Here is a 24,343-nt window from a genome sequence, read left to right as displayed (position 1 = left end):
AAACCCCATTAAAGTTAAAAAGCAAATAAACTGAGAAAACCATTTATAAAAATATTTCAAAGGATTTTTAATTTTTAGGTATTTTCTTCTAATTTGTTTCCACTATGTTCGGAGACCATACCCTGTGTGTTGAGATTTACTTTCTGGCCCAGAAAATGGTCAATTTTGGAAAGAGTTCTGTTTGTGTTATAAAAGAGCGTGTACTCCACAGTCCTCTTGTGAAATGTTCTGTATGTATAACTTAGGTCAAGTCTATATCCTCACTGATGGTTGTCTCTTGTTCCATCCGTTACTAAGAAGAGCAGGTTAAAATCCCCAGCTACAACTGTCACTTATCTAGTTCTCCTTGTAGTTCTGTGTCTTTTTGCATACAGATAAAGGAGTGAAAGAACTTTCTTTTAAGACTATTTTATTACTTACAAATTTAGTGGCGGGGGAGGGGGGGTTGTCTTAGTTTGAGTTCCCCCCAAAACATAGCCTGAGACTTAGACTTCGGAGCAAGTATTGGAAGTGATCCCAGGCAGCACAGTGAGGAAATGGAAAGGGAGACCCAGGGAAGGAATAAAAAGGTGTGTTCATGAGTCGATTTCTGCAGGTAAGCAGCTGCGCCTAAATCACACTGGGAACTCACCAGGGAACCAGACAGGACGTGTTTCAGAACTGTCCCTCTATCTAAAGGATGGTAAGCTGGAGAATTTATGCACCGATTCCAGTTCCTCCACTGCTTAAAAGTTGCCCTGTGAGTGTTAACATCCCCACACTTCTAAGGCTCACCTGAGCAGCTTTCCAAGGCTCCAGAGAGAGAAGCATAGTGTAGTGAGATGCTGGCAGTGCACAGGAGCTGCATAATAGCCAAGATGAAATCAGGAGGGAGACAAAGAAGATGTGGTACTGGCCACAGAGAATGTCTGCTACAGTTATATGTACTGAAATTTCGTATTTTATAATTATGAAGGATTTCTCTTCACCTGAGTAATGTTCATTGCTTCTGCTTCAAGTATACTTTTTCTAATATGAATATACCTATATAATATTTCTATTCAAAGTGTTTACATGAAATATATTTTTATTTTACATTTTACTTTCAACTTTGCTGTACCTTTATAAGCCCCAAATAATGAAGTTTAATTATTTTTATCATGTTGGACAATTTTTATCTTCTTATTGGGCCATTTAGTGCATTTACATTGAATGGACCTATTCAGATTTACATCTGTATCTTGAGTGTTATTTGTACTTAATAAACTCTGTGTTCCTTTTTCTCTCCTTTCTTGACTTCTTTGGAAATGATAACTTCTTATCATTTCATTTTTCTCTTATAGCTTGGAAGATATAGTATACTGTTAACATGTTAATATGTGTTTTTAATGGTTCTCATGTGTCTATGATTGAACAAATCTAATGTTAATTAGTAGATTTACCAATTCCCAGGCAACCAAAGGACTATAGAAATACTTTAATTCCATTTATCCCAAACATGACTTAAATGCCATCATAATCCTACACATGTTAAACTGAAAAGGTTATTGTTGTTATATCAGTCAATATTCCCTTAGCTTTACCCACATATTTACTATTTCCTTCCCTTTCTTCCTCAATCTCTTAAGCTTCCATCAGGGTCACTTTCCCTCTGCCTGAAGAACATTCTTTAGCATTTCCTTGGTACAGGTCTGCCAGTGACAAGTTCTCTCAATTTTTGTTGATTTGAAAATATCTCCCTTTCATTTTTATTCTGGGTATAGATTTCTGGTTTGGCAGAGAAAATAAGTCATTTCTTTGTAGAGAACCTTCTACTGTCTTCTGGTTTTCACTGTTCTAGCTGACAAGTCAACTGTTAGGAACTGTTTGTAAATAATGTCTTTTTATCTTGGTAGATAACTTTTGTGTTTTTTTTTTCTTTGATTGTTTTTCAGATTTCTACTTTGTCTTTAGTTTTCAATCTAGGTAAATATTTACTTATTTTGCTTGAGATGATTGGATTTCTTAAATACATGGTCTTCCTCACTTTTGGCAAAACTCAGCCAATTTATCTTCAAATATTGCTTCTGCCCATTCCCGCTCTTTTTTCTCCTTCAGAGATTCCAAAAGCATTCTAGACCTTTTCGCTGTATCCTCTTTCTTGTACTTTCTCTTCTATATTTGCTATTATTTTGTCTACTTTATTCTAAACATCTTCTCTTGTGCTTCTTCCAGTTTACTAATTACCTCAATCTTTAAGACCTTGGTTTCAATTATTCTATTTCTCAATATTCATTTTGGTTGTTTTTATAGTTTCCAATTCTTCCAATTGCTTGCTCTAATATTCTGTCTCTCTGAACACAGTAACTATAACTACTGTAAAGTCTAAGCATGGCAGTGCCCGTATCTAACTTTGTCTTGGATTGTTTCTATATTTTATTGCCCCTCCTTTTTAAAATTGTTGTTGTCCTGTCTCCTTATATGCCTGAGGTTACTATCTCAGTGGTTATCAAGCATTATATTTGCAACTTATTTGAAGAAATAATTCAAGACCCAGAATGGTAATTTTCCTTCCCTTTGGAGAAAATGTAAGTTTGTTTTTTTCCAGGTTCCTAGAAGCCCTAGCACTCTGCGCTGCCTGAGGACAGTAGCACTCTAGGATCATCTTAAACTAATTCAGAGATTTTTTTTAACCCTCATCGGAGGACACACTTAGAAAGAAGAAAGGCGAGATGGAGAGGGAAAGATAAACATCAATTGGTTGCCTTCCATACATGCTCCAACCAGGGACCAAATCCAAAACCCAGGTATGTGTCCTGACCTGGAATAGAACCAGCAACCTCTGGGTATATGGGAAGATGCTGGGTATATGGGAAGATTACTGCACTTTGGTAGCAGTTTGAAAAGAGCCTGATCTACATCTGGCCCATCCTTACTCCTTTCAGGTTCCTGACTGAAAATGCAGAAGAATTCAGAGCCACCTTAGACATCAAATCTTTTATTTTCCTAACCCCTTGAAATTATTTAAAAAACCGATTCAGTCTCTATCCTCTCAACTGCCTTCTCTAGTTTCAACTAATAATTTCCCCAAATCCTGGAACTCACCTCTGTGGACCTCTAGCTCAGCCTAGACCTGGCCTTCACTATCTTATGAGCACTCTACTTCAAGCATTTCTTTTTTAATCTAACGTTATTTGTCCTCAGAAGGTGAACTGGCCCAAATTGCCCAGTCTGCTATTATCAAATGTTGAAGTCTGAAAGATTCACATTTAACTAAAAACATCCCGAGTGAAATTCACTTCTCAAGCAGAATTCTACAGCCAATCAAACTTTCAATCAGATCTGAAAAGAGAATAAAGATATCTTCAGATATATAAAAGTATGTTCTACCAAGATGAAGAAATAAATGTATAAAAGCTCCAGAATAATAGTGAAGAGAGTTTCCAAGATGAAGCTATACTGCTGGTCTAGAGAGTCACTTATTCATATTTGAGAATGGCAAGCTCAAAAAAAAAAAAAAAGAAAAGAAAAGAAATACTTTACCTGATATGCCTGAAAAACACTAAGACTCACATTTGTATCAGAGAATTTGGGAAGAATCAATGATAGGTACATTTTTAAAAAGCAAATGAAAATGAGGCAATTATTAATTCCCAGGAAAACAAAAAATATACAAGAAGAAGTTTAATTATCATTATACTATCTGACTCAGCTGTGAATAGTATTTACTATCTTCATGACATAAATACTGAACACTGAACTTAACCAAAAATTAAGACATACAATCCTGGCAGGATGAGGAAGTGGAAATTGCATGGAAGAGAGCAAAACCCTTAATTTTCATAGTAGAAAGTCATTAGATAAATAGCTAAACCTGAAAACTAGGATATCCTATCTAATAAAAGAGTAATATGCAGATTGACCGGCACTCCAACACACAAGATGGCTGCCCCCATGTGGTCAAAGATCCTGCCCCCATGTGGACACAAGATGGCCACCACAAGATGGCCAGCAGGGGAGGGCAGTTAGGAGGGACCAGGCCTGGAAGGGAGGGCAGTTGGGGGTGATCAAGCCTGGAGGGGAGGGCAGTTGGGGGTGATCAAGCCTGGAGGGGAGGGAAGTTGGGGGTGATCAAGCCTGGAGGGGAGGGCAGTTAGGGGTGACAAGGCCAGCAGAGGAGAGAAGTTGGGGGCAAACAGGCTGGCAGGCAGAAGTGGTTAGGGGCAATCAGGAAGGGAGCAGTTGGGAGCCAGCAGTCCTGGATTGTGAGAGGGATGTTTGACTGCCTGTTTAGGCCCGTTCCAACCGGGATCAAGTCTAAATGGGCAGTTGGATATCCCTCAAGTGGTCCCAGATTGGAGAGGGTGCAGGCTGGGCTGAGGGACACTCCCACCCCCCACCCCCGTGCACGAATTTCGTGCACCGGGCCTCTAGTGTGAGTATAAAATGTTACTTAGAAACATGAGGAGAATACAAAAGAAAGAATTAAAGGTATTGAAATGACTGCTTCAGAGAAGCAGAAATCCTAGGTTCAGGGGGTTGGGCAGATAATTTCTGTTTTCCTCTATAAGCCTTGTAGAATCTTTTTTATTTATTTATTTATTATACACTAGAGGCCCGATGCACAAAGATTTGTGCAAGAATGGGCCTTCCTTTCCCTGGCTGCTGGCACCACCTTTGCTCTGGCCGGAGCCACCTTTTCGCTCTGGCCCAGAGCCACCTTTCCACCTTCCCACGCTGCCCAGAGGCCCAGAGTGGCTGGGGTGGTGTGGAATGCAAGCGTCCTGCCCCTGGCCGCTTGGCACCTGCATATGCAAATTAACCCACCACCTTTGTTGGGTTAATTTGCATACTCACTTCTGATTGGCTGGTAGGCATCATGAAGGTACGGTCAATTAGCATGTTACTCTTTTATTAGTGTAGAATATGGCAAATATAAATATTAAATGGAAAATATTGTTTATTTTATTTATGTACCAGGGTCTGGCTCATAGTTGGCACTCAAAATATTTAAATTTCTTAAAGGTAGAAAAAAAAAAGGTTAAATGCTGAGAGTGAGGGATGGCATAGGTAGAGAAATGGGAGCCAAGGTTTGAAACGGTCATCGTGGGTGACAAAAAAGCTGAAATAACAGATTCTAGATACAAATTATAGTTTTCAAAGTGCTTTCTTAAACAGTAACTCTTCACAACAACACTGGGACTTAGGGTTTTCATCCTAATTTTACACATGAAGAAACAGGCTCAGAGAAGTTAGATTATTTGTTCAAGGCCAATCAGCTGAAAAGAGGCAGAGCCAGGACTCCAAATTCCTTACTCATTTCATTAAGTCTACCTGCTCTGTGGGGCGTGAGAAAGTAATAGCAGCAGAAATGTCCGTGAAAAACAACCCAGTCCCAAGAGTATAATCAGAAATCATAAAGCATTCACTATCAAAATGGGCTGTTTATACTAGTACTCCTCCACATATGACCTGCAGATGGGCTGGCGCTAGTCTCAACAGCAATCCAGCAGGTACCAGGAGCTTGAGGCAGAATGTAAATCAACTGTGTCACGAAACACATGGGTTAGTGCAACTGACATTTTTCTATAGCAAAACCTTCTATGAAGTGAAGGACGCAATGCACTGATTGACATTCTGCTGCAAGCTTTTGCTCTCATCATGGGCCCATTACCAGAGCAGCACTGGTTTATATCACAGGACTAACTGCTTCTCAGTTGGCAAACAAATACGAATGAAAAAAACTTGCAGCCCTACTTTTTAGTTCTTATGTCATTTACTCTTCAAAGTAGAATATGAACATGGTATTACCAACACAATTTATTTTTAATTCTCACCTGAGGATATGTTTATTGTTTTTTGTGTGTTTTTTTTGAGAGAGAGAGAGAGAGAGAGAGAGAGAGAGAGAGAGAGAGAGAAACATCAATATGAGAGAAACATTTATCTGTTGCCTCATGCATGGATCAAATCTGCAACCTAGGTATGTGCCCTGACCAGGAATCCAACTTGAAGCCTTCTGGGTATGTGACGACACTCTAACCAATTGAGCCACTGGCCAAGGCTCAACACAATTTCACAGACAAACTCTATGGAACAGATTCCCATTACCAGTGTTTGGTAAAAGCACTTTAGTTCTAGAAAGTTAATCTACTTTCAGCAGCCCATTCAGTGAAGCGGCAAATTGACCAGACAGCTACAATTCTAAAATTCTTTTATGTGCCAGGACAAACCTGTAATCTTCAAATTCTTAACATGGAAACTATAATTTCTCTTTACGGTATGAAAAAATAGCAATAATGCCCTGGACATCCAAACTAAGCTACAGAATTAAGTTCAAACAGCCTCAAAGTGACTAAATATTCTCATAATCACACACACAGGAATTTATTTCATGGGTTTATACCAAAATAAATGGCTTGGAGATATATATATATATTAATTTTCTTAACTAGGATATCACTATTACTTTAATCAGAACTACTTTTGTTTTTCTCTAAGAGAACAAAGAAGTGGTAGTTAAAGCAACTTACCAGATAAGTAGCACTGACCTTACCTAAATTACAATAAAACAAACAAATATGATTCCATGTACTTTTTCACCACCTATATCTTTGCACGAGATGTAATTTTAAAATACTCTCAAGTTCTATCCAAATTTTAAAGTAATCCCAGTCTAGCAAGGGGCTAAATTTGACATGGCCAAATTTACACCCAAAGTGCAAATGGCCAAACAATGAGTCACTTGACAAGTATAACATACTTTCATCAAGCCTAGCTCTCTCCTAGCTAAGTGAAATATTCTAAAATACTCTTGGTAAGTGGCATCAATAGAGTCACAATTTCAGTGTACCGCTCACAGAAGTGCACCTGAAAAAACCTGAATAACTGAACAGCAGCACTAATGAGTGATGATCCCACAGACAGTAAAGTCCATCAGAGGGGGGCTTTGGACCAGTGTTTCCCTACAACTCTTCCAATCCTTCTGAGATTGCCATCCATGCCAGAAATGCAGAGGCAATTCTCGCACTTATATAAATGCTTTCTGCTTCCCTTCCAATATTCAGTGTACTTTTACTGTACCAGCTAAAGGCAAATGTTAAACTTTTCCCCCAAATCACCAGAAACTGTGGGTGGTGAGATTTCAAGTAATTTTTATTTTCCTTTGTTCTTTCTTTTCCCCTAATTTTGAAGAAGGGTAAATATAATTTAAAAAAAAAAAAAAAAGGATTTTCTGAATTTTGTTTTAGATCTAACCAAAAGAGGCAAATTATTGAATTGTGGGCTTACTTTTTCATACTAGGCATACAGTGAGACCAAAAACAATGTTCACTAAATTCAGTGACTGTTAATACAGACATATAGGATGGAGGTTATACAAAGATCATGTGACATAATTCACATTTTCATAAAGAAGTTATATATGGACAGAGGAGAGAAGATGGCTGCCAACGGGAAGGCAGACTGCAAGATAGTGAGTGAGAAAACAAAGCGAGTGTGTGTGTTTGCACGGGGAGTGTTCGTTGGTGAGTTGAGAGACAGCTATACTCCAGGAGATAGTGGGGGACTGCTGGACAGGACTCCCCTTACCAGGCAGCCCCCACTGCTGCTGGGTTCCCTCCTGGAGCAACCAGCTCGGACGCGGAGGCCACGCCATCTTGAAGGGGAAAGTGGATGTTATCGGAAGCCTGAAAAGCCTGGGGAATCTACAACTATGGCACCCACCAAACAGCTATGAACCTGAGAACATCGGTCCCCGAGTGGCGCAAGCACGCAGATTCAGAGGAGCTCTACAATCCCTCACAGAAAGGGCAGATTTCACCAGACACCCAGAGAAGAGAGATCATGGGGAGACAAAGAAACAGCCTGCATATGAAAGAAAAGCAAGCATCACCAGAAAAGGAAGTAAACGAAATGGAGGCAAGCAACCTGTCAGAGAAAGAATTCAGATAAATGGTCATGAGGTGGATGAAAAGAATGGAAGACAAATTCGACAATATGTGAAAGAACCAAGAGGAAATGAAGAACCAAGAAGAAATGAAAAATGACATCGATGCTGTAAAGAACTAAATAGAAAGCATCAAGAGTAGACTAGAATAAGCAGAGGACCACATCAGTGAGATAGAAGACAAGGTAGGAAAAAATACCCAAATAGAGCAGCTTCTAGAAAAAAAATTAAAAAGCAGGAGGAGAGCCTAAGTGAACTTTGGGACAACACGAAACAAAACAACATCCACATAATAGGGGTGCCAGAAGGAAAGGAAACTGAGCAAGGAATAGAAAACCTGTTTGAAGAAATAATGACAGAAAACTTCCCTGATATAGGGAAGAAAAACCCACACAAATCCAAGAAGCTCACAGAGTCCCAAGCAAAATGAACCCCAAAAGACCGACACCAAGGCACATTATAATTAAACTAGAGGCCCAGTGCACGAAATTTGTGTATGAGGGGTGGGGGAGTGTCCCTCAGCCCAGCCTGTACCCTCTCCAATCTGGGATCCCTCTCACAATCCAGGACTGCTGGCTCCCAACTGCTCGCCTGCCTACCTTCCTGATTGCCCCTAACTGCTTCTGCCTACCAGCCTGATCACCCCCTAACCACTCCCCTGCCAGCCTGATTGATGCCTAACTGCTCCCCTGCGAGCCTGTTTGCCCCTAACTACCCTCCCCTGCAGGCCTGGTCACCCCTAACTGACCTCCCCTGTAGGCCTGGTCACCCCCAACTTCCCTCCTCTGCTGGCTTGGTCAACCCTAACTGCCCTCCCCTGCAGGCTTGATCGCCCCCAACTGCCCTCCCTTGCAGGCCTGGTCCCTCCCAACTACCCTCCCTTGCTGGCCTGATTGCCCACAACTGCCCTCCCTTGCAGGCCTGGTCCCTCTCAACTGCCCTCCCCTGCTGGCCATCTTGTGTCCACATGGAGGCAGGATCTTTAACCACATGGGGGTAGCCATCTTGTGTATTGGAGTGATGGTCAATCAGCATATTACTCTTTTATTAGATAGGATAGAGGCCTGGTGCATGCGTGGTGGCTGGCTGGTTTGCCCTGAAGGATGTCCCAGATCAGGGTGGGGGTTCCCTTGGGGTGTGGGGCAGCCTGGGCGAGGGGCCTGTGGTCATTTGCAGGCCGGCCAAGCACCCTGGCGACCCAAGCGGAGGCCCTTGTATCTGGGGTTTATTTATCTTCTACAATTGTAACTTTGTAGCCTGGAGCGGAGCCAAGCCTTCTGCTTGCTCCGTGGTGGCAGCCATTTCTGTTGGGATTTATGTATCTTCTATAATTGAAGCATTGTAGCCTTAACTGGAGGCCTGGGCCAGCCAGGGTGTGCGGAAAAGCTTGGCTTCCTCCATCGCTGGGGGCAACCCTAGCCTCCTGCTCTTTCCAGCTCCATGGCTGCAGCCATTTCTGTTTGGATTTATGTATCTTCTATCACTGAAACTTTGTAGCCTTGAGTGGAGGCCTAGGCTGGCAAGGGCAGGCGGAAAGCTTGTCTTCCTCCATTGTCAGGGAAACCCAAGCCTCCCTCCTGCTCTCTGTGGCCGTAACCATCTTGGTTGGGTTTATTTGCATATTCGCTCCCGATAGGCTGGTGGGCATGGCTTGTGGGCGTGGTCTGTGGGTGTTTTGGAGTGGTGGTTAATTTGCATATTACTCTTTTATTAGATAGGATTGGCAAACACCAACGATAAAGTAAGAATATTAAAAGCGGCCAGAGAGAGACAGAAAGTTACCTACAAAGGATCCCCCATCAGGCTAGTGACTGATTTCTCAACAGAAACACATCAGGCCAGAAGGGAATGGAATAAAATATACAAAGTCATGCAAAGGAAGGATATGAATCCAAGAATACTGTACCCAGCAAGGCTATCAATCAAAATTGAAGGTGAAATCAGGAGCTTCACAGACAAAAAAGGACTAAGGGAGTTTATTACCACAAAACCAGCAATGAAAGAAATGCTAAAGGATCTGCTGTAAAAAAAAAAAAAAAACGGAAATAGGAAGCAAAGAAGGAACACAGGGGTAAAGAATAAAAATGGCGACAAACAAGTACCTATCAATAATAAACTTTAAATGTAAATGGATTAAATGTCCCAATCAAAAGACATAGGGTAACGGATTGGATAAGAAAACATGACCCATATATCTGCTGTCTACAAGAAACCCACCTCAGAAAAAAAGACACACACAGACTGAGGGTGAAGGGATGAAAAAAGGTTTTTCAGGCGAACGGAAATGAAAAAAAAAAGCTGGGATAGCAATACTTATATCTGACAAATTAGATCTCAAAGTGAATGACATAAAAAGAGATAAGGAAGGCCACTTCATAATACTAAAGGGAGCAATCCAACAAGAAGAAATAACTCTGGTAAACATATATTGAACCCAATACAGGAGCACCCAAATACATAAAAAAACTTCTGGAGAATATCAAGGGAGAGACTGACAGCAATACAATCATAGTAGGAGACTTTAATACCCCACTATCACCATTGGACAAATCCTCTAAACAAAAAATCAGCAAAGAAACATCAATCCTAAATGACTCACTAGACCAGATGGAATTAATTGACATCTTAAGAACATTTTACCCCAAAGCCACAGAATATACATTCTTCTCAAGTGCACATGGGTTATTTTCAAAGACAGACCATATATTGGGTCACAGGCAAAGTCTCTTCAAATTCAAGAAGATAGAAATCATATCAAGCACCTTCTCAGATCACAGTGGCATAAAACTGGAAATCAACTACAATAAAAACAATCCAAAAAAAATCAAACACATGGAGACTAAACAGCATGCTATTAAACAATGACTGGGTTACCAGAGATCAAAGAAGAAATAAAAAACATCATGGCAACAAACGACAATGAAAACACAACAATCCAAAATCTATGGGACACAGTGAAAGCAGTCTTGAGAGGGAAGTTCATAGCTCTACAAGCCTACTGCAAAAAACAAGAAACAATGGTAACAAATTACCTAACCCTACAACTCAAAGAGTTAGAAAGAGAGCAACAAGAAAAGCCCAGTGTAAGCAGAAGGAAGGAAATATTAAAGATCAGAGCAGAGATAAATGACATAGAGACCAAAAAAAAATACAAAAAATCAACAAAACCAAGAGCTGGTTCTTTGAAAGGATAAATAAGATTGATGAACCTCTAGCCAGACTCACCAAGAAGCAAAGAGAGAGGACCCAAATAAACAAAATCAGAAATGAAAGAGGAGAAATAACAACAGATCCCACCGAAATGCAAAGGATTGTTAAAAAATACTATGAACAACTCTATTCCAACAAACTGGACAACCTGGAGGAAATGGACATATTCCTAGAAAAATACAACCTTGCAAAACTCAATCAGGAAGAATCTAAACACCTCAATAGGCCAATAACTATGGAAGAAATTGAAGCAATCATCAGAAAGCTTCTGGCAAACAAAAGCCCAGGGACAGACTGCTTCACAGGGGAGTTTTACCAAACATTCAAGGAAGAACTAAAACCTATCCTCCTCAGACTATTCCAAAAAATTCAAGAGGAAGGAACACTTCCAAGCTCATTCTATGAAGCCAGCATCACCCTAATACCAAAACCAGATAAAGACAACACAATGAAAGAGAATGACAGGCCAATATCCCTCATGAACATAGATGCCAAAATCCTCAACAAAATTCTAGCTAATCGGCTCCAGCAATACATCAGAAAGGTCATACACCATGACCAAGTAGGATTTATCCCAGGGATGCAAGGATGGTACAATATCCGCAAATCAATAAACGTGATACATCACATAAACAAACTGAGAGATAAAAATCACATAGTCATATCAATTGATGCAGAAAAAGCATTTGACAAAATCCAACACCCTTTCTTGATAAAAAACAAACAAACACTCAGCAAGGTGGGAATAGAAGGATCATACCTCAACATAATAAAAGCCATCCTATCTAATAAAAGCGTAATATGCAAATTGACTGTCACTCTAACACACAAGATGGCCACCCCCATGTGGTCAAAGATGGCTGCCCCCATGTGGACACAAGATGGCCCCACAAGACGGCTGGCAGTTGTGGGTGATCAGGCCAGCAGGGGAGGGCAGTTGGAGGCAACCAGGCCTACAGGAGAGCGCAGTTAGGGGCGACCAGGCTGGCAGTGGAGGGCAGTTAGGGGCAACTAGCCCGGCAGGAGAGGGCAGTTGGGAGCAACCAGGCCTGCAGGGGAGGGCAGTTGGGGGAGACCAGGCCTTCAGGGGAGGGCAGTTAGGGGTGATCAGGCTGGCAGGAGAGAGCAGTTAGGGGCAATCGGGCAGGTAGGGAAGCAGTTAGGCATCAATCAGGCTGGCAGGGGAGTGGTTAGGGGGTGATCAAGCTGGCAGGCAGAAGTGGTTAGGGACAATCAGGCAGGCAGGCAGGTGAGTGGTTGGGAGCCAGCAGTCCTGGATTGTGAGAGGGATGTCTGACTGTCCGTTTAGGCCCAATCCCAGTGGGCAGTTGGACATCCCTCGAGGGGTCTCAGATTGTAGAGGGTGCAGGCTGGGCTGAGGGACACCCGCGCCCCGTGCACAAATTTTGTGCACCGGGCCTCTAGTATATGATAAACCCACAGCCAACATCATACTCAATGGGCAAAAACTAAAACCATTTCCCCTAAGAACAGGAACAAGACAGGGATGCCCACTCTCACCACTCCTGTTCGACATAGTACTGGAAGCATTAGCCATTGCAATTAGACAAGAAGAAGGAAAAAAAAGGAATCCAAATTGGAAAAGAAGTAAAGCTGTCCTTATTTGCAAATGACATGATATTGTACATAAAAAGCCCGAAAGACTCCATCAAAAAACAATTAGACTTAATAAATGAATTCGGCAATGTAGCAGGATACAAAATTAACGTCAAGAAATCTGTGGCGTTTCTATACACCAATAGTGAACTTACAGAAAGAGAGACTAAAAAAGCATTCCCATTTACCATCGCACCAAAAACATTAAGATACCTAGGAATAAACTTAACTAAGGAGGTAAAAGACCTATACGTGGAAAACTACAGGACACTGAAAAAAGAGATAGAGGAAGACGTAAACAGATGGAAGAACATACCATGTTCATGGATTGGTAGAATCAACATCATTAAAATGTCCATACTACCTAAAGCAATCTATAGATTCAATGCATTCCCCATTAAAATACCAAAGGCATATTTCACAGACCTAGAAAGAACTCTCCAAAAATTCATCTGGAAAAAAAAAAGACCCCGAATAGTCACAGCAATCCTGAAAAAGAAGAACAAAGTAGGTGGGATCTCAATACCAGATTTCAAGCTGTATTACAAAGCCACTGTTCTCAAAACAGCCTGGTACTGGCACAAGAACAGATATATAGACCATTGGAATAGAATAGAGGACCCAGATATTGATCCAAACCACTATGCTCAATTAATATTTAACAAAGGAGGCATGAACATACAATGGAGTCAAGACAGTCTCTTCAATAAATGGTGTTGGGAAAATTGGACAGATACATGCAAAAAAAATGAAACTAGACCATCAACTTACACCATATACAAAAATAAACTCAAAATGGATAAAGGACTTAAACATAAGTCCTTTTTTTTATGGAAAACCATAAAAATACTAGAGGAATACACAGGCAGAGAAATCTCAGACATATGCCAAAGCAATTTCTTCACTGATACCGCTCCTAGGGCAATGGAAACTAAAGAGAAAATAAATAAATGGGACTACATCAAAATAAAAAGCTTTTGCACAGCAAAAGAAACTATCAACAAAACAACAAGAAAGCCCACTCTATGGGAGAACATATTTGCAAATGTTATCACTGATAAAGGTTTAATCTCCAACATCTACAGGGAACTTACACAATTTAATAAAAGGAAGATAAATGAACCAATAAAAAAATGGACAACGGACCTAAATAGAATCTTTTCAAAAGAAGACAGAAGGAAGGCCAAGAGACATATGAAAACATGCTCAAAGTCACTAATTATCCGAGAGATGCAAATCAAAATCACAATGCAGTACCATCTCACACCTGTCAGAATGGCAATTATCAACAAATCAACAAACGACAAGTGCTGGCAAGGATGCAGAGAAAAAGGAACCCTCGTGCACTGCTGGTGGGAATGCAGACTGATGCAGCCACTATGGATAACGGTATGGAGTTTCTTCAAAAAACTAAAAATAGAACTCCCATTTGACCCAGTAATCCCACTTCTAGAAATATATCCCAAGAAACTAGAAACACCAATCAGGAAGGATATATACACCCCTATGTTCAGAGCAGCACAATTCACCATAACTAAGATTTGGAAACAGCCTAAATGCCCATCAGCAGATGAGTAGATTAGAAAACTATGGTACATCTACACAATGGAATACTACGCTGCTATAAAAAAGAAGGAATTCTTACCATTTGCAGTAGCATGGATGGACCTGAAGAGCATTATGTTAATGAAATAAGCAAGGCAATGAAAGAAAAATACCACATGATCTCACTCATTTATGGAAAATAAAGAACATTATAACCTGATGAACAAAAAGATAGATACAGAGGCAGTAAAGCACAGAACAGACTGTCAAATTACAGTGGGAAGGCTGGGGAGTCTTGGGGGGTGGGGGGAGAGATCAACCAAAGGACTTGTATGCATGCATATAAGCATACCAATGGACACAAGACACTGGGGGGAGGGGTGGCGGGGGGGATGAGGGCATGCAACAGAGGGTAGGGGAGGCTGGGGGAAGGTTAATGGGGGGAAAAAAAGGAGATATATGTACTACTATATGTAATACTTTAAACAATAAAAAAAAGTTATATATGTATTTATTATATGTGACCAAAGTAACATGACCATTGAAATAAATATTAATATTTTGGGGCATTTTCACAATGAATTTTTCTTCTAAAAGAAACCACTAGAATTACAAGACAACATAGAAACTAAAGACACAAAAATGCTTTATTCAACAAATATTTAAGAAATATTTTTAATGTAAAAGGCCAAATTGTCAAAAAGAGTAAGAGTAAATCAACTGCTTTACCTCTTTGTGTTTCATATCCAACTGACTCCTAAGAGACTTAAGCTCCTGCTCACGAATGTCCAAGCACGTTTCTAAAGCATGTGTCTGCCCTTCCCATTCAGACTTTTTATGAGCCACCATTATGTCAATCTGTTTCATGAGCTCCTGTAGTTCTGCTTCACAGGATGTCAAAAATCCCCTATAAATAAGAACAGACCCTTAAAACAGACATGTCAGAGTGGCTTTTCATCTTTCAGATGCAAAAATATAGCAGACATAAATCTACCTGGGGGAAAACAATGCCAATAAATAAATTATCAGAAGCAAAGAACAGGACTTTCCTTTTAATGTTCATATTAAGGTGATGACTTATCCCACAAAATATTTTATCTTCCTCTAACAGCCAACCTAAAGCCCAAGTTTTGGGGTCAAACACAAAATTGATGTTTTGAGTCTGGCTTGTAAGTTAGACTTTGACAACCAATAACTAGCACTTTTGTAATATTTTAGGGAAGCTTTCAGGAGGAATCCCAGCCAGCTTATGTCACAGTCTCAGTCAAAATAAAAAGTTTTGGAAGCAACTAGGCTATTGGGAAAATGATAATACAATTTTAAGAGCTGTTTCAAGAAATTCGTCCTTGAGTCAGACTTATTTCAATTATTTTTCCCCACCTTATTATGAGAAACTTGCTGCAACCTATCGGGTTATTGTAAACTTACTGATGTCCTGCAAAGATTCAGGGGATGCCAGATATTTCAGACTTGGGGACAGAAGTGGACACAGATGTAAGGGATGCAAAAAGGCTTCCAAGAATGGTCAGAGAGAGCCACAACTACTAAGGCTTAAATATTAAAAAAAAAAAAAATTGCTCTTAGTGTCACAAAACCTCTGTACTTCTACTTTTGCTTTTTAAGAGTAGAAAATGTAAAGAGGGCTGAAGGGAAGTGTCCAGCTTCACACTGCTGAGATGAGGCCAACATCCCAGAGAGACGCTCTTTACAAACAACACGAATCAGCTTAGCTTTAGTTCAATCAACACTTTTGCTTCTGTACCCAAAGCACAAAATGGTCAGAGGCAGCATTCAAATACGCTGTTTAAATTCAGTGAGAAGCTTCAAGTCAAAAGCAAACTTACCCATCATGCCCCCGATTTTGTATTCCTTCCAACAAAGCCTCCATCGCCAAATCCCCTTTGTTTTGGCAACTGGAAAAGGAAAAATATCAGTCAGGAGAAAATTCATTTTTTAAGTTCTAACATTCCAACTAACAAGAATGTGAATGAACGCATACAAATAACAATGAGAAAATGCTGTGCTTCTTAGGATGACTGTAGGGGCATATAACTTCCAAAAATATTGGGACAAAATACATTCAGACCAAAACAAAATTACTTAAAGGGATCTACCTGCTGTTAACACTCTCCCTGCGTGCCTGAAATCAAATGCTTCATTGTTGTATGCCTACTTCCTAACGTAAGGGTGGGCCAGGGGTGGAGGTGGGGTGCTAGAAGCAGCGGGACACTGACATAAACCCCCATACATAAGAAATTAGGGGTCACACACATCAGAGAAAAGGTGTCGCTTGGGAGGGGGAGGGGTGTTGTTGTTTTTTGAGATATCATAAACAGGCTCAGTGCCCTGAGCTTGAACTCCCTGGTCCATCACAGGACAGCCTACTCAACCTCAAGAGGACAAACCCTGGACGCTTCTTAGAAGACCCGCCCTCGCCTGAAAGCCTCCCTCCTCCACACTTCATCCTTCCTAGTCCTTAACAGGTTCTTTCACAGTGGGACGCATCCTTTTCCTTACTGTCCATCCCTCGAGGACAGAAAGCCAATGTTATTCATCCCGGCAGCTCCAGAGCTTAGTGTAGCATTTCAAAAGGATGAACTTATGACAGTTCCCCTCCCTTTTATCCATCCTCCTATGCAAAGTGGTCATAGCTGGAGAGCTACAGAGAAGGGTCAGGTAGAGAAAGAAGGGAAAGGAGACAGAAGAGACTGTCATAGAAAGAGAAAAATAACATAAAGAAAGAAAGATGAGGAGGAAAGACCGCCTTTAATTTCAGAAGTGCCCATGAGTAGTAATACCTACTGTAGGTTTCTCCCTATTATCACAAATCTTCAAAATATTAGTCATGTCAAATCACTTCTCACTCCTGAGATAATGCTTTTTCCTTAAACCTTCAAAGACTCAGTCCTGAGTTAATCTTTTAGTTAATTTCCAAATATTGTGGTGTGGAGGTTCTGCCTCTTTGTCCTAATGCCCTGTTTAAAAATTCTATTTCTCTAAGGATTCTTTCATTCAACAAAGAATTCAGTGTTGCATTAACCACTAGATATATAGTGATGAAAGATATGACCCTTTTCAAGGAATTAAAAGTCCTGTATAAAAAGAAAAAAAATGACCAAGAATATTCTCTCCCCAGAATAAAAATATAGAGAAGAGGCATTCTCCTGAAAGCACAGAGGAAAATGAGAAAACTGGAAAATACGGCCACTGTGTGTTATTTGCATCTACTTCTAAAGTTCTATCAGGAGTGTTAAACTATTCATACATAAATACGGCAGAGAGGATTTTTTTCTAGTTGGTTTGTCCTTCATTAGACAAAATAAAAACGTAAAGAGAAAGGTTTTCATGTTCTACTCATGATATGGTCAATTCCCACACAGCCCAGATTCTGTTTTGGTCCACTCTAGGGAACTGAGAGGCAGGGCAGGGTCCACCCAGCTCCATGCAGATGGAGACCCAGGATGCAATCCTGCTCTGCAACTAACTAGCTGTGTCCTTGGACTTCAGTTTTTGCATCTGTAAAATGAGGACTATGAACTATAATCGCCAAGGTTTCCTCCAGCTTTTCCATGGAATTCTAGTATCCAATTAAATGTTCAGGGTAACTAGCTTGCTCCTGATAACTATACATGGGTATTTATTAAGTATGTAGGAAAGTGCTATTATTCAAAATTATCATTAGTAAAGTTATATTTCATTAGGTCATGTTATTCTTAAACATTAATATACTTAGTAATATATATTAATAATACACATTTAGTTAGATATAATACATTGATATATTTTCTGGGTGACATTACTTAATTAGCAATATTTATAATAGAAGCAAAAGGTAAACGAGTACTCAACTATTTTGCCTTGTATATATTATCTAATTCTTCACAACACTCATAAAAGACAGATTGTCCAAAAGACAATCAATATAATTTATAGTATAGTTTCAACAGATACTATTACTCTGATGAAACTGAGACTCGGAGGGCTAAATACTTGATTATGATAAACTACAAAGTATAGTCCTAGGATTCAAACATAGGTAGTGTGGCTGCTGAGTCTCAGCCAATGTACAATATTATATATTTTAGAGTATTCCAGATCCTAAAATACCTTCATATCTTCTTTTGGTTCAGTAGAGTCTTCTTGGCAATAAACCAAATCAAACCAAATCAAAAAGTCTGAATACAGGAAAAAATATAAACTAAGTATGACATCACTACCATGGCCACCAGGTGGCAGTAGCACAATAGTGAAAATGAGGAAAATTGCTATTTCAGAATTCACAATAATGGTCTAAGATAAAGAGATCCTTCTTTTTAAAGGTGGGGGTAGGTTGTGAGGGGGAGCAGCAGCATTCTTTGTGTAAAATAATCTTACTAACGTATAATGTGTTTCTTTAACAATACCCTCACCAATCTGCTTGAGTAGCTGTCAACACCATCTATTCTCATTCCTTAGGATCAGGTAAACATCAAGGATTTAGATTTTCTGTGGACTTTTCTCATTTCAGTTTCTCATAGCTACATCACTACTTCCTTTCCTAACCAATCTGGCTCTCATTCAACTCTATGCACAATGTTACTTTGCTTTCTACTTTGCCTGTGCCATGTGATAATTATGTAAAGTTAACTATTCTTTGTTCATAATATTAAATACAAACTTAAGTAATTACTGTTTGGTAATCTGCCACTCCTGGCCACTAACATAAAATGTGGTTCAATGGAAACTGTATAGCTCTACAGTTGTTACACGGCAATCTTAGTCATTTCTACATTTATAGCAAGACATCAACAAACAAAAGTTATTAATTAAAACTATCCTTTGAAATCAAAGCTGTTTTAAATCAGTGAAATCTGGAATAGCATGATTAAAGGAAATACAAGCTTTTTCATCAAGACTGGGAAGCAGGCTTTCACTTTAAATTTTATGGGGAAATAATGCAAATAGGATAACTAATAATGGGCAAATCCTTGAAATTCATTAACATATTTCTGGGAATTTAAGAGCTAGAAAGGATCTGAGACCTCCAATTTAACCTCTTCATTTTACAGATCAGGAAAAATATCTAGAGTATATGGCCAAGATAAAATTATTTACAAAATGGGACACAGGAAGAAAAAAACTCTGGGTAGAATTACAAATAAATGTGTACTAATAGAAGGGACATATCTACCCATCAACTCTCATTTAAAGGTGAATATAATGCTCTGTCCCTTACCTGCCTTGGTGTTACCATGATTATAAAGATAGATGGTTCTGTCAGATATATTATGGCTGGTCCAAAAGACAATCAATATAATTTATAATTTACCACTGCCCAGAAAGGTCCCTACTTATTAAACTTAAGGTGGGGATTCGGGGGGGGGGGGGGGGGGAGGCAGGGGGGAGGGAGGGGAAGGGAGGAAGGGGAGATCAGCAGATAAAATATCAAAAATATCAAAGAAATTTTCCAAAATAAAAGTGTAAAACACTGTTTACACTGTGATTCCAAATCCAGAAAGAATAAGAGGCAAGACTGAGAAATCTGAGTAAATAAAAATACATTTTGCCCTGGTCGGTTTGGCTCAGTGGATAGAGTGTCTGTGTCAGTGTCAGTGCGGACTGAAGAGTCCCAGGTTCAATTCCGGTCAAGGGCACATGCCTGGATTGCAGGCTCAATCCTCAGTAAGGGGGGTGCAGGAGGCAGCCAATCAATGATTCTCTCTCATCACCGATGTTTCTATCTCTCTCTCTCCCTTCTTCTCTGAAATCAATAAAAATATAGTTTTTAAAAAATACATTTTTACATGGGAAAAATGCCATAAGCAAAGTTAAAAGACAAATGACAACAGTATTTGAAAGTTTTATCATAAAGGCTTAATTATTCAAATATACAGAGAACCTAAAATGGGGGTAGAGGGAGAAATCTAGAGAAAAATGGGCAGAAGACAAATGACCTTAAACATATGAAAAGATGCTTGACCTTGCTCACCAAATTTAAACTACATTGAATTAGCATTTCTTTTGTATTATAGTAACCAAAAAGTAAACGTTTGACAATATACACTCATGAAGCATGGGAAGATAAGCACCCACGTACATTGTATGTAGGAATATAAAGAGGTACAACTACTATAGAAATTTTGGCAATACCTAAAACCGATATGCATGCATTTATTACCCTTTGATCAAAACATGCCACTCCTAGGAAACTATCCCAAAGACACATTGGCAAAAATACGAAGTCACATATGCACAAGAATATACATTGCACAACTACTTGCAATAGTAGGAAAAAACACAAATGCCTATCAACAGGGAACTATTTGAATATTCATCCACCAATAAAATACTATGAAGCTGTAAAAAGGGATAACAATCTCTACATACTTCTATGGAGGGCTCTACAAGGTATATATTAGGTTGGGGGGAAAAAGCAAGATACAAAACAGTGTATGTGAATACCATCTTTTATCTAAGAAGGGAGTGTGTGTGTGTGTGTGTGTGTGTGTGTGTGTGTGTGATGCATTTGTTTTTAGGAACAGATAAACCCAAAACTAGTAAATTTGGTACCTATGAGAAAAGAAGTCAGGTGGAGAAAAGAGGGATGTACTTTGTTTTACAGGTACTTGTTTTATAGAAACGATGTTAATGTTTTACATATAATAAAACAAATCCAAATGGGGAAAAAGCAAGATTGAAAAACTGAAAACAAAATGAAATAAACCAACAATCAACTAGATATCAGGTTGACAGCCTAACAATATAACAAATTGTTTCATGTTTTCAAAATGCAATAATTGTACCGTATATATCCAAAAAATGGGATATGTAGTAAGGATAAAAAAGAATTGCAAAGAAATCCTGAGCACTACTCAGGAATCATATTGTTGATAATAAAATCGGTGATGTTAATTTGAAACAGTTATATCTAAAATATAGGATAAGAAAACAGTAATTATGTTAATGACATTAGGTACCAATATTTTTAGCAAAAGAGAAAAAGATACAAATATAAAATCAAATTTAGAAGAAAAAAAACTATAAAATTAAAATTAAATTGGAAATATCAGTGTGAATTCTGTATATATCTCTTCAAAAATTTTATTTCCTAACTCTGACCATTGCAAACCTAGAACTAATGACCAACCTAGCAACAAGAGTACCTCTAGCACCCAGACTGTGGTCTCTCAATACCATCTCCCACTCAAAGGAACCAGGCTTCTTGATGGCCAGAAATGTATAAATGGGCCAGGAACATGTTTTACCAGAAAATGAGGAAATTATCAGAGACCACGAGACACATCAAAGTCTACAGGAGCCAACTTAAAGGGGCCACCACTGGCCAAAGACAGGACAATTTGAGCATCCAACAAGTAAAAAATGACTGCAATAGGTTGAAACAGTTTAAATATATTCAAGTCAATTAAGTTCATGATGATTTTCTTAAAAAGGCAAAAACCCTCATGGTTACCTTTGGAGGTTGTTAGGCCACCAACTCATTACTGTAGTCTGAAAATAGAGGGAAAGAATTAAGCATTTTTCTTGCCTCTCCTGTACAAATTGTATTTCAAACAACTGATGGTAGTCAAATAGCTGATGGGAGAAAGTTCTTCTTCATGAAAGATTTCCAGCTAATAAATACTGAAGGAATGATACAATTATAAAATCACCATATTAAACTCCTAATGTAATAATGGATGTAGGCAATCTAAATCCATGAAGACTTCACTTTTAAGGGAAAGGCTAACAGGGAATTTCACGATGAATGGATGGGGCTGACAACACTTGAACCCACTATGCTGCTCAATCTTAACATCACAAAAAGAGACAATTCGTTGTGTGCCTCTCTAATAATTAATGCAACAGGAAGTATACTGCACCATCTAGGACATGGCCTTGGGCCCCCCCTCCCCGCCCCTCTAGCTTCCTCCCTCATGGCCCCCTTCCTACCACAACCAAAAAAAAAAAAAAATCAAGGTTGAATCTGATCAAGCTTCTAGATCAGTGCTGTTAAATGGAACTTTCTGCAATTATGGAAATATTTTCTATCTACACCAAACAGTAGCCACAAGGCACCTGTGACTACAGGCCCTTGAAACGTGGCTAATGTGACTAGGGAACTGAATTTTTTGTTTTATTTCATTTTAACTCATTTAAATAGCCACAGCTGGCTGGTGAGTACTATAGTGGACAGTATAATTCTAGATCCACTAGTTTAATGAAAATAAAGGAAACAGATGTACATGTTAAACAGTTAAAGGATACCATTCAGATGCAATTAGCTAAATGTAGAATGTTAAGGGGAAAGGGAGGCAAGGGAACTGCTAGATTTAAAAGCTTTAAACGGTGTATCAGTCAAATGCAACATGTGGATCTCAATGGGATTTTTGACCCAAACAAGTTAATTATAAAAAGACATTTAAGGGGCAGTAGGGAAATCTGAACCCAGACTGAATACTGACATTATGGAATTTTTATTAATTTTCATAGGTGGATGACAGTACTGTGGTTTTGCAAAACTAAAAAATGTAAGCCTAGCTCTTGAAGAGAAAAAAACCAACCCTAACATAACATAAAAATAAAAAATTCAGTGTCTGAAACCAATATCAATGCTGGCTTCAGCTGAACTTTAAATCAAGTGGACCTTTTTTTAAAGTAGGAAGCTTTGAGAGTGGACTACATAGGCCACCTCTACCACCGAAAACAGGAAGGACCAAGCAGTCTTCCTTTCAATAGGAGGAAAATTGAATCAGTACAATAGACATGAATAATTATTATAACTTAAAACCTGAATCTACATACATTTTAAAGGGCAGTGAGTGTGACAATGTTTATAAATCTTTAACACATTTTACACTGTCTTTATTACTACATTAGAGGCCCGGTGCACGAAATTCGTGCACTGGGGGGGGGGTCCCCCTCAGCCTGGCCTGCGCCCTCTTGCAGTCTGTGAGCCCTTAGGGGATTTCCAGCTGATGGCTTAGGCCTGCTCCCCACAGGCCTTAGTGCTGCCGTGGAGGTGGGAGAGGCTCCCGCCACCGCCACTGCGCTCACCAGCCGTGAGCCTGGTTCAGGACTTCTGGCTGGTTCAGGACTCCTGTGGGAGTGCACTGACCACCAGGGGGAAGCTCCTGCATTGAGCGTCTGCCCCCTGGTGGTCAGTGAGCATCATAGCGGCTGGTGGTTCTACCATTAGGTCGATTTGCATATTAGCCTTTTATTATATAGGATTATATTGGTGACTGAATATATAATCAAAGGACAAGAAGGTCAGGGTAAAAGTTGATCTAAAGATGATTCAAATCTACATTCCAAATAATAAAATAATACACTAAACATTAATATTTGCAGGTAACATGTTGTAGCTGATGATCCTTAGGATTTCCTTTTCTTATAATTAAGTGCAAGCATGTGAAACTATAGGGTACCTTCCCTATAACATTGATTTATTAAAAGGAATAACACTTGAAGTTTCAGGAATCAGATGTAAGGCTCAAGAAAAACTACTTTGTGCAAAAAAAAAAGTGTACTGCAATTAAAATGAAGACTAGTCACTGAATTCTCACTCATCTTCACTCTCTTATGTTGTAAGGGACATGAGAAAAACCACAAACCTACATTTTCTATCTTCGATATCTCCATTATTAAAGTGTCCCTAAGCCGGGAACCATCCCTGTCACACCCTCACGCTATCATTTACTTCCCATCCACGATTTGCACGGAGCAATCCATAGTTCAGGGTTCCCCAACTTCAGACCGTCCTGTACTAACATTTATGTTTTTAAACGAATTCACTTGTTTTAAATTGCCAAACTTCCCACGGTAACTGAAGCGGCATCACCGGCCGAATCACAACAATGCCAGCAGCAAGCTAGCTGAACACACAGGGCAGACTAGGCAGGAAGGGTAAGTGCGATGGTCCCGGGGAGCCGAGGGCTCGGGAGCAGCTCGCCCACCCCGCTGCCCGCCGCCGGCCCGGCCTCAGGGGACGGCTGACCACCTGGCTGGCCCCGACAGCGCGCCCGGCAAGGCCATGTCCGCCTCCGCGGGTCCGCTTGCCGTACGTGGCGAGGACGAGGGGCGGGGCGC

The 24,343-nt window shown here is 39.8% G+C and overlaps 1 protein-coding gene across 2 annotated transcripts in view; it reads right to left on the bottom strand.

Moving 5' to 3' along the window:
* CEP63 (centrosomal protein 63) overlaps positions 1-24,343 on the bottom strand; it is a 51,407-nt gene that overhangs the window by 26,554 nt on the left and 510 nt on the right. The window contains exons 2-4 of one of the 2 annotated variants that reach the window (XM_054729541.1): positions 21,726-21,763; positions 16,120-16,188; positions 15,005-15,182 (exon numbers count right to left, since the gene is read on the bottom strand). In XM_054729541.1, coding sequence (XP_054585516.1) covers positions 15,005-15,182; positions 16,120-16,188; positions 21,726-21,763 — 285 coding nt within the window. Of the gene's footprint in view, positions 1-15,004; positions 15,183-16,119; positions 16,189-21,725; positions 21,764-24,254; positions 24,310-24,343 lie in introns of those variants that run through there. The other variant, XM_028128734.2, reaches the window with a different exon arrangement.

The sequence above is a fragment of the Eptesicus fuscus genome, chromosome 18 (genome assembly GCF_027574615.1).
Source record: "Eptesicus fuscus isolate TK198812 chromosome 18, DD_ASM_mEF_20220401, whole genome shotgun sequence".
NCBI lineage: Eukaryota > Metazoa > Chordata > Mammalia > Chiroptera > Vespertilionidae > Eptesicus > Eptesicus fuscus.
The sequence above is the reverse complement of the archived record's forward strand: the minus strand, read 5'-3'. Positions and strand labels throughout refer to the sequence as shown.